Source organism: Myotis yumanensis, unplaced genomic scaffold, assembly GCF_028538775.1.
Source record: "Myotis yumanensis isolate MYYU_CA2020_CCGP unplaced genomic scaffold, mMyoYum1.0.hap1 SCAF_3, whole genome shotgun sequence".
Classification (NCBI taxonomy): Eukaryota; Metazoa; Chordata; class Mammalia; order Chiroptera; family Vespertilionidae; genus Myotis; species Myotis yumanensis.
Genome location: NW_027223754.1, coordinates 201034125 through 201051930, shown reverse-complemented (window position 1 = coordinate 201051930; position 17806 = coordinate 201034125). Strand labels below are relative to the sequence as shown.

The 17806-nt window shown below is 46.7% G+C and overlaps 2 protein-coding genes across 6 annotated transcripts in view; one reads left to right on the top strand and one right to left on the bottom strand.

The window, feature by feature from the left end:
• The window catches only part of HCFC2 (host cell factor C2), a 63214-nt gene extending 62594 nt beyond the window's left edge, over positions 1–620 (bottom strand). For all 5 annotated transcript variants that reach the window (XM_070410934.1, XM_070410936.1, XM_070410935.1 and 2 more), the window contains exon 1: positions 448–620. In XM_070410934.1, the coding sequence (XP_070267035.1) occupies positions 448–610 (163 nt within the window). In that variant the 5' untranslated portion in view covers positions 611–620. The remainder of the gene's footprint in view (positions 1–447) is intronic.
• A 605-nt stretch (positions 621–1225) lies between these two features.
• GLT8D2 (glycosyltransferase 8 domain containing 2) overlaps positions 1226–17806 on the top strand; it is a 38815-nt gene continuing 22234 nt past the window's right edge. The window contains exons 1-5 of the mRNA XM_070410929.1: positions 1226–1314; positions 8955–9137; positions 9765–9897; positions 11629–11726; positions 12798–13161. The gene's annotated coding sequence lies outside the window, so the exon portion shown is untranslated. The remainder of the gene's footprint in view (positions 1315–8954; positions 9138–9764; positions 9898–11628; positions 11727–12797; positions 13162–17806) is intronic.

Genomic DNA, 17806 nt, shown 5'->3' with positions numbered 1-17806 from the left:
CTCCCGAGAGGAAAGAGGGCGAAGACCGAGAAGGTCCGGAGGCGCCTGGGTTTGGGGTTGGTTTGGGTTTTTGACAGAAGAGGGGCCGGGGGTGGGCGAGGCTTGGGAAGGAGGCACAGGCGGTTAGAAACAGCCACCCTCGAGCGCCGACGTCCGCTAGCGATGGCGGGGGTGAGGGATGGGGGGGGCGGTGATTGTCGGGACCGCTCGCCGGAGGGCCGGCGCGTCCCGCTCGGGGGCCGGTTCCGCCCGGGGGTGGCACCGGGGAAACGAAGCTGCCCCGGGACACTGCGGGGCCCGGGCCGCCCGGCCGAGCCGCGCCCCTCGCCGCCCGCGGGAGGAGGCGCTGACCCGGCGGTGACAGCTGTCAGGCCCCGGCCGCCGCCTCGCCTCCCCTCCCCCTCCGCGGCTCCCACAGGCGGGGCCGGAGACCGCCGCCGCGCCTACCCGTGTTGTAGACGTGCAGCTCGTCCGCGATGCCCTCGTTGCCTCCACCGAAGATGATCATCAGCTCCCGGATGGCCACGGCCCGGTGTCCGTGCCGGGCGCGGGGGACCGGCCCCGTGAAGGAAGAAACCCGCCTCCAGTTGAGGAGGCTGGGAGCCGCCATCTTCCCAACCCCCGCCCCTCTACCCACAGTGCCGCGCGCCGCTCGGGCGCCTGGGCTCCCGGGGGAGGGCGGGGCCCGCCTCCAGCTGTGCGCGGGGGGCGGGGGCGGGGTCACGTGACGGCGGCCGCCCCGGGGCGAGGCTGGAGGCCAGCGGGCCGCGGAGCGGGTCCTAGCCCGGGAGCCCGCCCCCACCCTCGGGCTACGCGGCCGGCCCGGGGCAGCGGGGCCACAGGTTTTGGGTGGAAGGACGTTTCCTACCGACCAAGTCTCCCCTCCCCACCCAGCGCCCCGCGGTTTGTGCGCGCGAGATAAGGTGCAGCGTTTGCCTTTACGGCCGCCTTGAGCATCTAGGATGTGCGGGCGGGTCAGACCCGTTCAGCGGTCACAGCACCGAGGGCGGAAAGCTCGCGCAGAGGCTCGAGGCGTCGGGACCCGGGGAGGAGAGAGCGAAGTCTGTCTCCGCGGAGGCGGGACGCGCCGCCTGGGCCGGGGGGATGCCCTGGAACGCGGGCGCGAGGGAGGGCGTCTGGACCACGACCCCAGGGAGGAGGGGAGCTGAGCCTGTAGAGGCCACTCAGGACGGGCAGGCTTGGCGATGACATTCCCAGGGGCTGAGGAACGGCGAGCCACCAAAGGTTCTTTCTGTTTTTGTTCCGTGTAAGCAGGTGAGAGTTATACGGAGAGTCCTGTTTGATTACCGACAGGTGAGCGTCGTCCGTTGCCAAGCACTGTCCTCATGGCCTTGGCTGTCCTAACTCATTTGATCCTCCCAGCAATCCAGGGAGCGGGTACTGTTACCTCCTTTTCGTGGTGGGGGAATGAGGCACAGAGAAGGAATTGTCCCCGGGGCTCTGAGCAGAACAGGGTGGGGAGCAGGGTTCAGGCGCGGGGTTCTGATTGCAGAGCCCCTACCCTTCACCATAGAACGGCCTCTGATCGTGGTTAGATGTAACCCTTGTAAGTCAGGCTCGGCTGCTTTGGGACCTAGTCCTACACAGAATCACACTCAAAGAGACACAAGTCAAGCCGGAGGGGGAAAAAAAAAAAGGGAAGCAATTAAAACCCCTACCTCACTTTCTCAAAAAGTAGGAGTACACACAACATCTATAAAATTTCCTAACATTCCTTCTTCCTCCTCTTTGGTCATTTTCGATTTCTCTCCTATGCTGAGCTCAGTCCACTTCCCCAGCTCCCTCTCCACCTTCTCATCCATCTAAACTTTCTTCTGAGGGGTGATTCTCTACCTTTTAAAAAAGGAATTCTCACTGCTCTTTTCAGCTCCTGCTTCTCAAATTCTCCTTCTCACTATTACCCCAATTTCAAATAGGGTCAGAGAAAATTTGGGAAGGGAGGCGAAAGATGGCTGGAAACGAAAAGGGATATGAATATTTATGTAGGGAGGTTTTCTTTGTCACATATCATGGAGCCCTTCAATGTTTCTGTTATAAAGTTATTATGTATCTAAAACAAAACTGGAGAAGGGATAGAGAATATGTTTTTCATAAAACTTAAGATATTTGATTAAGAACTGTACTTTAGCCCAGCTGGTGTGGCTCAGTGGTTGAGTGTCAACCTATGAACCAGGAGGTCACGGTTGGATTCCCAGTCAGGGCACATGCCTGGGTTTCGGGCTTGATCCCTGTGGGCGACATGCAGGAGGCAGCTGATTAATGATTCTCTCTCATCATTGATGCTTATTTTTTTTAAAAAAGAACTGTACTTTATTCTGAAAGTTCATTGTTAAAATGTCCAACTTTTATGAATGATTATGTAAGTATAGATGGTAAGTTTTTTTTAATGTTCTTTAAGAAAAAGATTAAGAGTAAAATTTAAAAGTTACAAACTGCCTCAGCCAGTTTGGTTCAGTGGAAGGGTCCCGGGTTTGATTCCTGTCCAGGGCACATACCTCAGTTGCAGGCTCCTCCCTGGCCCTGCAGGAGGCAAACAATCGAAGTGTTTCTCTCACATTGATATTTTTCTCTGTCTTTCCGTCTCCCTTCCACTCTCTCTAAAATCAATGGAAAATATCCTCAGATGAGGATTAAAAAAAAAGTTGCAAACCCAATGTTAAATGAAACTGGTGTATGATATATTTTTTTTAATATATTTTATTGATCTTTTACAGAGAGGAAGGGAAAGAGATAGAGAGTTAGAAACATCGATGAGAGAGAAACATCAATCAGCTGCCTCCTGCACATCTCCCACTGGGGATGTGCCCGCAACCCAGGCACATGCCCCCGACCGGAATCGAACCTGGGACCCTTCAGTCCGCAGGCCGACGCTCTATCCACTGAGCCAAACCGGTTTCGGCTGGTGTATGATATTTGCAAGTTATAAATGGTTGGTCAGATAAGGAGCTGCAGGACAGTGGAGGAAGTGTGTATCCATTTCCTAGGACTTCCGTAACAAAGCACCACCAACCAGGCGGCTTGAAACAACAGAAATGGGCTGTCTCACAGTCTTGGAGGCTAGAAATCCAAAATCAAGGTGTCAGCAGGGCCCTCATCCCTCTGAAACCCATAGGGGAGAATGCTTCCTTGACTCTAGCTTCTGGTGGGAGCCATCAAACATAGGCATTCTTGGGCCTGTGGCTGCATCACCCCAATCTCTGCCTCCATCGTCACAGGGTATTGTCTGTGTCTGTCTTTGTCTCTTGTTTTCTTATATATTCATCAGTCATATTGGATTAAGACTCATCCTAGTGACCTCATCTTAGCTTGATTACATCTACAAAGACCCTGTGTCCAAAAAAGGTCACATTCACAGATATTGGGTGTTAAGGGTTTAACATATCCTTTGAGGACACACAATTCAGTCCATGACTAAGTGCTTAATCCAACGGGAAAAATACTTTTACCAGATCAGCTTTGACTCATCTCTGTTTAAATAAGGAGTCTAGACTAGGGCCCCTGTTCCCAAGAAAGCTACCTTCAATCTTGGGAACTACAGGATTAGAAGTTAACACCTAGGAGGAGAGTGTAGAAAGGGAAGAGAAGAAGCCAACATTTAGGAGGTACAGACCGACGGAGGCACTCATGAAGAAAATAGAGAATGAGGAGCCAGAGAGGTCAAAAGGGAACTGGATGAGGGTGATGTCAAAGAAGCCACCCATGAAGGGGATTTCTCAGAGGCGGAAGTGGTTATCAAAGCCAAAGGCATAGAGAGGTCAAAGAGGAAGAAGACAAAAAAAAGTGTCTATTTGATTTGAAAATTAGGTTATTAGTGGCCTAGATTAAAATGCTCAGCAGAGTGGGAGGAAGGAAGGCAGAGAAGATCGAAGAATGGATAGCAAGTGAAAAAGTGCAAATAGCATGTGTAGTCCACTTTTACAGAGACTCGCCCACGAAAGGAAAGAACAGTGGTTGGAGGGGAGAAATGGATGCAGGGAAAGCTGTTCTTAATATCTTGATTGTCAGTCTTTCTTTTTTCAACTGGATCCTTCTTTAGGGCCACAATCAAGTCTCATTTTGGGCTGCTAAAACAAAATACTACAGACTCAGTGGCTTATAAATAACAGAAATTTATTTCTCATCGTTATGGAGGCTGGAAGTCCAAGATCAGGCTGCCAGCATGGTCAGAGTCTGCAGGTTGCAGACTGCTGACTTCTCCCTGTATTTTTACATGTTGGAAGGGGCCAGGCAAGTCTCTGGGGTCTCTGTTATAAGGGCACTAATCTCATCCATGAGGGCTCCATCCTCATGACCTAAGCACCAAAATACCAAAAGCCCCACCTAATGATAACGTTGCTTTAGGGGTGAGGTTTTCAACAGATGAATTTGGGACATAAACATTCAGAACATAGCAAGAGAAATGTCATTTGGAGATGCTTTCTGCCACAAGTAGCAGAATATTCAACACATAGTAACTAAATGGTAAGGCTCGTAATTATCTTGCACAAGAAATCTGGGGTAGGTGGCTCCAGAGTTCGTTCAGCACTTCGATGGTGTCATGGTTCTGAGTGGTTGATTTGGATTTTTCTTGATCTTTCCTTTGTGGTCATAAGAAGGCTTTTGCAACCCTGGGCATTGTGTCCTCACATAACATGCCCAAAGGCATGAAGCAGGAGGATAGCCAGGATGGGGAAATAGGACTCTCCTTTTGCAGGGAGCATCTTGCCCACAAACCACCCAGAACCCCCAGGCCTTTGGTATATTAAGATGACGTTAGCTGCAGTGACAGAAATACCAAAAAAAAAATATATATATATAATAATGGCTTTAAAAGTTGATGTTTTTTTCTTGTAAATGAATATTGGAGGTGGCATTCCGAAACTGGCATGGCAGCTCTGTTTCGTAAGTCCTCAGGAATTTGTAGATTTTATGGCTTAGAATTCCTCCTTCCGACTCATGGCCCAAGATGGCTGCTTCAGCTCTAGCCATTGCATCCACGTTCCAGTCAGCAGGAAAGAGTAAGGGAAAGGAAGATTCCCTTCTCCAGAACACATCCTGGGATTATACATATTTTTTCTATTTATCCCATTAGCCAATATTTAGTCACAGGCCAGTTGAAGAAGTTTGGGAGATATAGTGTTTTTCTTTTAGTCCTCACCTGAGGATATGTTTTTATTAATTTAACTTAATTTTTTTTTTAGATAGAGAAAGAGAAACATCCATGTAAGAGAGAAACATCAACCAGTTGCCTCCTGAATGCATCCCGACGGGGATTAAACCTGCAACCTGGGTATGTGCTCTGACCAGGAATCCAACCTTTCAGTGTATGCAGCAATGTTCCAACCAATTGAGCCACACCAGCCAGGAAATGTAGTTTTTATTTAGAACTAGAGGCCCAGTGCACAAAATTAGTGCACGGGCTGGGTCCTTAGGCCTGGCCAGCAATCAGGGCTGATAGGGGCCTTCCAGTGCCAGCCGGGGCCTTCCTTCATTCCGTGCCACCCCCGGGTGGTCAGCACACGTCTTAGTGAGCGATCAAACTCTTGGTCTCCCAGTCAAACTCCTGAGGGGACTTTGCATATTAGCCATATCTACATATATATATATAGATGGCCATGTACCCAGGTAATATTCAAGTTTCTTGATGGAGCAAAATCCTGGAGGATCAAGAAAAGATAGACTAAGGAGTACACATAGATTTACATGTATATTAAGGTTGAATATATATTTCTGTATTATAGATTATAAATTATATAGATAGTTATATGCTTTAAAAATAGAGTAGAAGCCCTAGCTGATTTGGCTCAGTGGATAGAGCGTCAGCCTGCGGACTGAAGGGTCCCAGGTTCGATTCCAGTCAAGGGCACATGCCTCGGTTGCAGGCTCGATCCCCAGTAGGGGGTGTGCAGAAAGCAGCCAATCAATGACTCTCATCATTGATGTTTCTATCTCTCTCACCCTCTCCCTTCCTCTCTGAAATCAATAAAAAAATATTTTTTTAAAAATAGAATAGAAAACAAAAAGCTCTTTTGGACAATACTGTTCTAGCCTTTTTAGATTACATTAAAAAAGGTACCCTCATCTCTCATCACTTTCTCTCCTTCACACCTGCTCCCCCATATCAAATACCCATCATCTACCTGGACTGATAATATAGCATAGAGGTTAAGATCATGGGGTTTAGAATCCAATAGGTGCAGCCTTTCATTAGCTTTTGATCTGGGTCAAATTATTTATTGTCTTTGAGCCTCAGATTCTTTTTCTATATAATGGGGATGATACTAGCATCTATTGCTTAGGGTTATTTAAAGATCAAATGAGAGACTAGATGTAAAACACAGGCAGCCCTTGCTTTGCATGGTGGTGCTGTTCTGTAAAAATGACCATGCAAGCTTAAACACTGCAAAGTGGTCTTCTCAATGAGAAAAATCACAATTGTTCGGTGACCTTTAAAATTTCTGTCAGAATGTTTAAAACTCTCACTGTTGGCTTTAAATATCTAGGGAAATGAAAAGTTAGCTAACCTAATATTTATTTGTCATTCTGTAATTTAAAACATTAGAAACATGGAGAACAAAATTTTAATTTTTGTGTAAAACTTACCCAGAGCACGTTCTTATTACTGTACAGCGCGAGCAGCTTTTCTGTGCCTTGGCAAGTTGGCAAATTGGCGTACTCCTTTCTAAATTTGGATCAGCTTCCCATATTTTATCCTTCATACTTTCAATGTCACAAAACACCTTGGAGAGTTCCTTCGGTGTGAATTTTTCACTCACTCACTTTCTCTGCAACGTCTGCCTCCTTTTCATCACCACCCCTTTCCTCGCTTACCTTCATAAATTCACTTTTACTCACTTTTCCTGGCTGCATATCTAGAGTTGAGTAGTTATAGCTCACGGCCATTTACCTTGGATTTGGACTTCACTCCCACCGGGATCACTTTTTGTTTCTTTACTACACTTTTATCCTTATTGGTCAGTTCTCTCTGTTGCCCATATTTGTAAACATCACATGGGTTTATCGCTGGGTGTGAAGGAAGCATTACAACTACACGCTTTGCTGTCTGTACATAAACTGAACAACGGATTCCGGTGACCAGTCACCCACAGCCACTGTGTCAAAGAAGTGACATGAGTGGCCACTGATTCTGATGTAGATCTGTGATTTGCACCGTTACTTTGAAAAGCTAGCCACAAAGTTTGCACTTACGGGATTACCGTTATTCTATGGTGACAGATTTGAACTGCGTTGCTTGGGAGAGAGGGATGATGTTATTAAATTAAACCGTGGTAACTGAAATTTGTGCTGTTGCCATGCAAACAAGCACGGTGCCGCACTTAAGCAATGCCTGGCAGGCAGGTAGCATTTGGGAAGTAGTAAATGGTTTTACTCCAGCAGCAGCAGCATTTTCATTACATCATTACCGTTTCTACTCCTCCTTCTGAGCCACCGAGGTATCTGCCTCCAAGGGAGGGACTCATACTGGGAGGCAGCAGACAGTGCTGTGTTTTCGGCCAAGAGTATAAATTGCATGTCCAAGGGATACCTTAATTTCAACTGAGGATTCGTGCCAAGGGTTTTTTGGCAGAGCTCTGAGGAGAGGTTTTGGGGAGTGCCAGCAGGTCGACTGGACTCCAGCAGCAGAGAGTCTGGGCAGGCGCTGCTCCTAAGATGAAGGGAGCAGATGGTGTCTGAGAGGCCTGTTCACAGATCGCACGGCTCTGGCCATGGGTCTTGGCTGGAGCTGTGGCCAAGGCATAGAGAGGGCAGCAGGCAAGAGCAAGGCAGGATTCTAGGCCAGGGAGAGCCTACACCAGTTACAAGAAAGGAAATTGGCACAAGAGCCAAGGAAGAAAAAACGGTCATCTTGTGTGGGAGAGAAGCCAGGTGCAAAGAGTAGGGTGCAGGAGCAATTGTGCAGATCAGGGTAACAGGGGACCTAAGCTCCAGACAAGGAGAGGACCCATCGTTAAGCTCCACCAGGCAAAAGAGGGAATTGGGGCTCTTATAGTTGTGCTTCCTGCCCCAGTAGGTGATCTTGGAGCCCAGCCCAGGGAGACAGAGACAATGGGTAGAGGCTTGTCAGGCCAACCCAGTCATTGAGTGAGTCACTGCTACCACAGAATACTCTCTCCTTTCCTTCCAGTCACCTTTATCAGCTTTAATAAATTTTTATCGAAGGTTTATCTATACTCAGCAAGGCAGGCCCATTGGGTAAGAAGAAATGATGACCATTTGACTTTCAACAGAAAAGAAACATGGAATACTAATGAGCCAGATATACAATATATTGACACCACAAATTTAAAATGCACGAATGCATCAAGGTCACACAGGACTGCATTCAGGCATAGGACTGAAACCTGACCAAGTGACTTAGCACAGAGGGCTTCTTTTCCTCACTTAGCAAGATGTGTCCTAAGTAGTTAGTTCAGAGCTGCCGGGTGGCTCCCGATGCCACCAGGGACTCGGGCTCCTCTGTTGTCCTTGCTCTGCCCTCTTAACACGTGCAAGGCAGCTGGCCACCCTGTGCAAGGATATTTTCTGTTTGCTTATACAGACCAACCCTCCACTCTTCAACCTGTTCAGTGCCCTGAGAGGCTGACAGAAGTGGATTACATCACTTGAGCTCCCTTGCCCTCTGACTTCCATTTGGGTTTGGCTGATGGGAGGCACCACCAAGAGGAGATTGGAGGAATTAGCCCCCTAGTCCCTTCTCTGTGGGTCAGCACAGGCTGCCGCTATTGGGCTGCCCTGTTCATGCAACTTTTTCCTCGTAGTCCTGCTAACTACTCCCTTCCCTCATCCTTCAGGGCCAGGGACGGTGATGGCTCCCTGCATTTTCTAACCCCAGGCTACCGAACCATCTCTTAACCACATTTCCCTAACACCCCTGACTACACACTTCAAATAGCCTTTTTTTTTTTTTTTTTCCCCAAAATCTCCACCACTAGCCTATTGGATTGAGCCATCTGTGTCCTGCCAGGCCCCTCGCTGACTCGACACTGCAGTCTCCATGCACAGCCACTGTGACCATATGCAGCAGCCCAGCGTGGACCTTGATCCTCAGAGCTGCAAGATGCTCCTCCACCTCCAGGCATCGAAGTTGGATTTCAGACAGGAAGAAAGGGCAAAAGGTACCACACGCTCTCTGCCAGGAAAATGTAGCTTTCTAGGAAGTCAGACGGCCGCTCTGCTCACAGACACTCCAGCTGAGGATGTCTGAGAAGACGACTATTGTTAACCCTTAACGGGCACCTTCTGCCCGAAAAGATAGTGTTTCTATTTGAAGGGAGGAAGCAGAGAAGGTTATTAAGTAGGCTACCAGCAGTGTTTGCAACATCATATAACTGACTCACTTGGATTTTTGTTGTTGTTGTTATTGTTCCAAGTATCTTACTGTTACACTTCCCTTGTTCATACCTTGGGTTTCTCCAGACAACAACAGTAATAACCTCCATGTATTGAGTCCTTGATGAGGGTTTTACATGCATGATGCCTTTTAACCCTACCAGGGTCCTATGAGGGTCCTATGAGGCTTCCCTACTTTATACTGTAGATGAGAAACTGAAGTGAGATTTTTAGCAACACATACATATAAGGCTTGAGCTAGCACCTAGGTCTGTCTGTCTCCGGAGCCCATGCTGGTAGCCACTGCACTTATACCCCGTGTCTCTCTCTGTCCTCATTTCTTCCCCAGGGAAGAATATGTACATACAGTGTAGAAATCTAGGTCATGGATAATATGCCTCTTGCATCCTCAGGACATTGCCCAGCAGAAATAAAGGAGAAAGAAGCTGAAGTTGGAGACGGCAGGGGGTCAGCAAGAAAGTGTACGAGGATCAATGACCAGAGAGATTCGGGTCCACATAGAAGTTAATTTGAATAGCAAGCAAGGTCTACAAAAACTGCATAATTATTATTCCAATTCCGAGTCCTCCTCTTGAGTGCTTTGGTTGTCCTCCTCTCTGAACTCACTTATTCAGGAGCTCTTACACTGGGTCAGGCATCCTGCCAGGTGGATGAGAGATACACCGGAGAAAACACAATCTTCAGAGGAAACAGGAATGTCAGGAGGCCGCTTGGAGTGTTGGAGAGACCGGCCTACTGCTCCTGACAGCACACAATTCTGGAAGAGCGGTGGCAAGCCCTGGGCTAGGAAATGTTGATGCTATTTTTGCTCATGTGGGTGCAGTGCGGACTGGAACAAGAGTACTTAGTGCACAGTACCCACTGAACCTTCTGACTTCCCACAGGACCAACGCATAAAAATGCTTTTGCCGCAACTACAGATAAATATCTTACAACCATGTCTGTTAGCTAAAGCATTGACTAGAGTTGTGGTTTAAAACAGAGTATAAATACACCATCCTGGCCTGTGTGGCTTGATTGGTGGGAGCATAGTCCTGTACACCAAAAAGTCCTGGGTTCTATTCCCACTGAGGGCACAGGCCCAGGTTGCAGGTTTGATACCTGGTCAGGGTACATACGGGAGGCAATGGCAACCGATCAATGTTTCTCTCTCACATTGACGTTGGTCTCTCTCTCTCTCTCCCTTTCTCTTCCTCTCTCTCTAAAATCAATAAAAAGGCGGATTTAAAAAAAAAAAAAAGAGTACACCTTGCTGGCAGTCAAGAAAGAAGAGGACTAACATAATGTCAAGCCAGGTCCAAAGAAAAATGACACGCTTGCTGGATAGTAGGAGGGCTTTGGGATGAGAATACAAAAGGGAACGCCACCAGGACAGACAATGATTCTGTACAAGCAGTGACCTGATGCTGCAGAGAGACCAAGTGAAGAATGCAATCGCTGTGGATGCAATTGAACTCTAGGGTTGCTGTCAGAAACCCCGGTATCTGAAATATGCCTCCATAAGAAACAGTTGAGAAATGCTGAACAGGAATTCCAGTCCTGGCTTCATCACTAATTTGCTTTGGGAACTTGGAGTTTAACTTGTTCAAAGCCTCAGTTTGCTTAGCTGCAAATTGGGGCAAAACACATCCGTTCAACTTACTTGACAGGAATGTTGTGAGAATAAAGTAGAAGATATGAAAGCACTTTGCCCATTTAAAAGTTCTGTACAAATTCAGGATATTCCCACTCTTCAAGTTCAAGTCTGAAAAAAAAGCCCACAAAATCATTTTTCTTACAATTACTATTCATTCAGTACAGTCGCCACTAGCCACATTAGCTATTAATTCTTCTTAAAATGTGACTAGTGCGACGACTGAGGAACTGAATTTTAAATTTTACTTAGTTTTAATTCATTGAAATTGAAAAAAAAAAGATACTGGATTCAGTCATTGGAAAACTTTTTTTTTTTTTAATGATTGGAACAACTTGGGTATGTGAATTTACTTTTATTATTTATTTATTTCACCACCATTTATCCCCTCTATGGTTTTTAAACTATGCATTTTATGAAATCAGTTGTTTCCGATGAGATTTGGTGTTTAAACTGAGGAGTGCTGCAAGTGTAAAGTATACACCAGATTTAAATACCTAGTACCCCTAAAACATAAAATGTGTGGTTTATAATGTTTTCTATGGATTACGAGTTGGAATACTATTTTGTACATATTGGGTTAAATGAAATGTATCATTAAAATTAATTTTCCCTCTTTGTAGGTTTCCTGAAGTGACTACTAGAAAATTTAAAATTACAGTGTGACTTGCATCAAACTTCTCTCCAGCAACAAACACCACTGCAGAAGGAGGCGTGAGGGGTGGGTCCTCCTTTCCTTACAGGAACTAGGGGGAGAGGCCATTGCAGAAATAGAGTCCTAAGGCCCACGATCCCAGGCAAACTGCTGACACCATTTCCTGGGCTTCGGAGAATCAGAGACAGAAACTCAGAACAGCACAGCACGGGGCGGGGTTGATCCCTTTCCATGTTCAGGCACAAAACACACCCTCTTTGTACGTCTGTCGCTTATCCTTGCCTTGGTAGAATGAGACCACAGTTGTTATCTGGGCTTTGATTTGGGGACAATGGCATTTTTTAAAAACTTTTATTAGTATTTTTTTATGCTGAATTTACTCCCAGGCCATATTTTTTTTTGTTTTTTTCAGTTCCTTCTGGTATATCTTTTACTTCTGTGCAACCTCCTCTTGCGGTTTAGGAGCAATCTGCTGTTTTTCCGTAAAAGGCCAGTGTGGCAGCGAGAGCTCGTGTGTGGGTTAATCCGCCCGTGAGCTCGGTACGTTCTGCGCTGTATCTTGGGAGCTTTGTTCACCTGAATGTGCGCAATGATCAGAGAGTCTACATCTCAACCCGTTAGGTCAGCTTTACTCTCTGCATTTTTTAAGCAAGTGCAGCCAAAATTCAGCGTCCAGCCCCACTGTTTGACCTGGGCACACCTACCAACTCCACCATTGGCACGACGGAATGGCACACAAGGCTTCTGTAGAGGGACATCCTTCAGATACTTGGTGGCTTTTCGAATAGGCATACCCTTGATGGCCTGGGCAGTTTCACGAGTGTTCTGAAAGTGAACACGAAGATTTGAGCCTCTTGATTGGCATGATTTTGTGGGGTTTTCTGGGTCAGAGTGAATAGGACCATTTTCAGAGGTCACCCTCTGGCCGCTTTGGGAAGGAGGGGGGACAACAGCATTTTAATCACTAGATTTCAGGAGAAGCTAGTGCCTATAGAGATATTCTTAAAATCACTATGAACTTTATTTTCCTCTTCTGCTGGACCCAACATGTGGTAGAAATTCACCCTCCGGGCATTTGCTTTTCCTTGGTCTCTCGTCTTTCCCTCCAGAGCAGCCCTGTTTTTGAAATGCACGCAGGCTCCCGGACCGGGATTCCAGGGGAAGGCAGGCCTATCCCAGCTGGCCTGCCAGCACATCTGGAAGTGGTTTCAGGGGCCGCCAGCGCACCGCCTGGATCCCCAGCTGCTTCGCCCAGGGGTGGAGAAACCGGAGCTGCTGCAGAGTCAACGCAAGCAAAGGGAGGTGCGAGCCGGGGAGGAATACTGTCTTGGAAACATAACATTGGCCTTGGACTCTCCGGCCCCTGGGGTTTTCCAATGGGATCTCAGAAGCAGCGGCGGCAGTGAAGGGCAGCAGCCCGGGGCCAGTTGCTATTTGACCGCTCAGCCCTGCAGCTCTTCTGGACCCAGGAGCCCAAAGCCCTGCCCTCGCCAGTCACCAGGTAAACAGAAATTTACAAGCCGGGTGGCAGCCTTTCCGGCTCACCCTGCCCCAGTCCTTTACTTTGCTGTAGATGCAAGAAAGTAAATCAGAGGGAGACTGGCCCACACATGCTTTGCCTTCAGGAGCCCCAGCCAATGTTTGCAGCATTCCAATGGAACTTTTTTTTTTTTTTTTTTTCCGAATTTTGGGTGTTGTTTTGGTTGGGTTTTTTGTTTTTGTTTTTGTTTGTTTGCTATTGTAGCAAATCCAGGATACTCACTGTGCAAGTTGCTCACAACCTGGACTGCTTTGCCTGACCCGGGTTTACCCCCACCCACCCAAAATGCTGCGGTTTACTATTTGCATCGTATTTTAAACATGGAAATCAGAAGTTAGCCAGGACACAGATAAACGCTAGTCTAGCATTCAGTGAGGATATGGTTCTGAGCCACAAAAGATGTCATTGATCTGGACTCATGTTTTCGGAATCTGTCCCAGGAAGCTGTTCTGAGGTCCCCAGCTCCCTGCCCCCACCAAAGGACTGGCAGTTGTGGAAATCTAAATGAAGCTCATTGTAAATACAGAGTCGTGAGCAGGACAAGAGCTGAGTCAGTGTTCAAGTGGAAAATGCTTTTGAACTTTCAAAAAATGTTTTCTTATATTCACTTTATGAGCAAGTGTAACATATTGGGTAAACCTGATACATAACATAAGAAGGGATGCTTAATACAAGAAATGAGAAAGAAAGGGGGGGGGGGGGGGGGAGGGAACATGATGATATGTAAACATCTGGCTGTTTTGGCAGGGGAGGGCGGGGGGGAGGGAATCAGTACTCTAGCTGTTTGGCCGTGTGCAAAGCGACATTGGTTGGTTTGTTTTGTCTTTTCCTCCAAAGTGTTGGTGCTGCATTTCTATACAGTATCCTGTCTGTGCTACGTAATGAAATTCCAGCCCTCCGTCTAATGCAGTTAGAAGTAGAGCAGTGCGGTGCAGTGGTGAGAACGTGGGCTCAGGGTTCAGACTCCCAGAGTTGAATCTATGCACTGCCACCTAGAAGCTTTATAATCTCTGACTCTGGCGGAGTTAACTTCTCTGTGACTGTTTCCTCATCTGTAAAATGGGACCCAAGGGCATCATATGTTTCAAGAATCTGTAGAGTAGTGAGGAGGCCACAGGGAAGGTTAGCTTCTCTGGTGGCCATGATGGTGATGATGCTGACAAGGGACCACTCACCCTGCATTGGGCAGAAGCCATGCTTTTGATATATCCTTCTTTTTTAAAAAATATATTTTATTGATTTTTTACAGAGAGGAAGGGAGAGGGATAGAGAACTAAAGACATCGATGAGAGAGAAACAATCGATCAGCTGCCTCCTGCACACTTCCTACTGGAGATGTGCCCACAACCAAGGTACATGCCCTTGACTGGAATCGAACCTGGGGCCTTTCAGTCCACAGGCCGACGCTCTATCCACTGAGCCAAACCGGTTAGGGCTGATACATCCTTCTTTCTGGTCAAGTCATCCACATGTTCCTCCCATCCTCACGTGACTCTCCAGGGTCTTCTTCCTCCCTTCAAACACCTCTTTGCTTTTGTCCCATTCTGGGTCTCTGGATTTCTCCTTTATTCTCCCTCTTTCCCTGCTGAGAGAAAGGCATGCTCTGTAAGCCACAGCACTCAAGAGTTTTCATTTCTAGTCCCGAGAGCATGATTCTAAAGACTTCTCTTAGTTCAGCATTTGCCCAGGGATGTTCGGAAGAAGACAGTCCCATGGGGAAAATGAGCTTTGCGAACCGTATCACCCTCTCAGAAATCTCCAAGTCTGATGGCATTTCAAAGGTCCTGAGAAGTCCCGCAGTAGAGGAATCTGCTGAAAGTGGTTTAACACAGGGTTCCAAGTTGCCCCCTGAATCATGCTTCCCCATGACACTGACTAACATTCTCGGAGCACTCTGCCTTAGCCTATTCTGGCCACGTCTGTTTTCATTTTGGCTTTTCTTATAGACATCCTACTTCATACCTTCCCTGGTGAGTACCTGAGGGGACGGCCTGTTCTTCCTCCCCTGGTCAGGGACCTAAGATGGGTTACACGTGCCCTATTGATATCCAGAAAATCTGGCCAAAAGTGGAAAGCAGGGACCAGCCACCTTTCCCTGCCAAGGGCCAGTGGGCGATTTTATAGGCCATGTGGTCTCTGTTGCAACTGCTCAGATCTGCTGTTATAGTGTGACAACAGCCATAGACAAAATGTCAAAGAATACGTCCAGCTATGTTCCAACAAAACTTTATCTACAAAAACCAGTGCTGGGCAGGATTGGGCCCAGGGGTGTGGTTGTTGGTAACTGATCTACAGCCATTTTGTGAAAGAACGCCTCCTTCCCACACAGGAGAGGGCAGGACGGGTTCTCCACATACTGAGGACTCCCTCCCCTGGCTTCCCTGTCCTGCAGGTTTTGGTGGATCTTGAGTAAACCTTCCATGCCACAGTCAAAAGGAAGAAGGCCAGCGTGTTTTGTTGGAAGCCAGATTCCTGGGTCCTGATGTCTTTCTTCTTTCTCTCTCTTCAGGTGCACCCATGCTCTTGTCCTGTTCGTGCGTCCGTAGCTTGGCAGGTTTCAGATGACGTGCTCTGTGAACCGCTTTTGTGCATGTGTACACTTTCAGGGTGCAAGTCTACGGAGCTAAGTTAGATCCCAGAGCTTGTCAGTTGCTTGATGCATAATGGTAACAATTAGCAATGGAAAGTGTTGGCTTGGAGTAGCTACTAAGGTGGTGAAGAATGTGAACTCAGAGCCAGGCCGCCTGCCTGTGAATCCCAGGCGTGCCACTCATTAGTTATGTCACCCTTGGCAAGTACCTTAGCCTTTCTGAACTTCAGTCTCCTCACTAGAGACCTGCGGATGACAGCCTTATAGGGTTGTTGTGTGTGAATCGATGGAAGGAATGTTTATAAAGGTGTCAGAACCATGCCTGGCATATAAAAACTACCAAGTGTTACCTCTTATTCTAGGTTATTTAACTGAATACGCAGCGCAGATCCATTTTAGAGAGTGGGGTTTTGTGAGTTGCCCAAGATTACACAGCTAAGAAGTGGTACAAACCAAGATTCAAAGTCAGCTCTGCCTGATGACAAAGCCCATGGTATTTCCACTCAGATTCATGGCCGACTGCTTAAGTCATTCAGCAGTGCCTTTTAGGGTCTCCTTTTTCATGTTCTCTTTTGATCCCCAGGTCCTTTCTTTTTTTTTTTTTTTTTTTGTTTTTTTTTTGTTCTATGGTTTATTTTTTTTTTTAAATTAAATCTTTATTGTTCAGATTATTACATTTGTTCCTCTTTTTTCCCCCCATAACTCCCCTCCTTCCAGCTCCCACCCCACCCTCCACCCTCACTCCCCACCAACTGAGTTCATCCATAGGTGCATGATTTTTGTCCAGTCACTTCCCGCATCTCCCACACCCCTTTTTCCCCCAAGAATAGTCAGTCTATTCCCTTTCTATGTCCCTGATTCTATTATAATCACCAGTTCATTCTGTACATCAGGTTATTTATTCACTTGATTCTTAGATTCATTTGTTGATAGATGCATGTTTGTTGTTCATAATTTGTATCTTTACCTTTTTCTTCTTCTTCCTCTTCTTAAAGGATACCTTTCAGCATTTCATATAATACTGGTTTGGCGGTGATGGACTCCTTTAGCTTTTCCTTATCTGTGAAGCTCTTTATCTGACCTTCAATTCTGAATGATAGCTTTGCTGGATAAAGTAATCTTGGTTGTAGGTTCTTGATATTCAGCACTTTGAATATTTCTTGCCATTCCCTTCTGGCCTGCAAAGTTTCTGTTGAGAAATCAGCTGACAGTCGTATGGGTATTCCCTTGTAGGTAATTGAGCCTCTTTCTCTTGCTGCTTTTAAGATTTTCTCTTTGTCTTTTGCTCTTGGCATTTTAATGATGATGTGTCTTGGTGTGGTCCTCTTTGGATTCCTTTTGTTTGGGGTTCTCTGCGCTTCTTGGACCTGTAAGTCCATTTCTTTCACCAGGTGGGGGAAGTTTTCTGCCATTATTTCTTGAAATAGGTTTTCAATATCTTGCTGTCTCTCATCTTCTGGCACTCCAATGACTCTGATATTAGACCGCTTAAAGCTGTCCCTGAGGCTCCTTACACTATCTTCACACTTTCGGATTCTTTTTTCATTTTGCTTTTCCAATTGGGTGTTTTTTGTCGAATCTTTGGTTTGATTATTGTACTCCTCTGGTCTGCTATTGGGTATAATATTCTTTATTTCAGTCCGTGTATGCTTACTTTCTAATTTCTTTATCGTAGCATCGAGGGTCTCATTAGTTTTCGTGAGGCTCTGCACAAATTTATGGCAAGCCCTCAAAATTGCGATTCTTAGCTCCATATCCTCCATTTCTGTCATGTTTTTTTGTCTCCGCATCTTTTATGCTTTCTTGGTGCACCCCCTTGTGGTCTCTGTGCGCAGTCTTGTTCTAGCCAAGCCTTAATTGTTGTAGTTAACACTAGAGGGATTTGACCCCTAGGCGGACTGGCTATAGGAATCAGCTGTATGGAAAACGTCTGCCTTCTGGGGAGGCGCTAATCCAGCCTTTGCCTGAGGCGATCGGCAAATGGCTGTGCGCAGAGTTTGGGCGGGGCGGGATCAA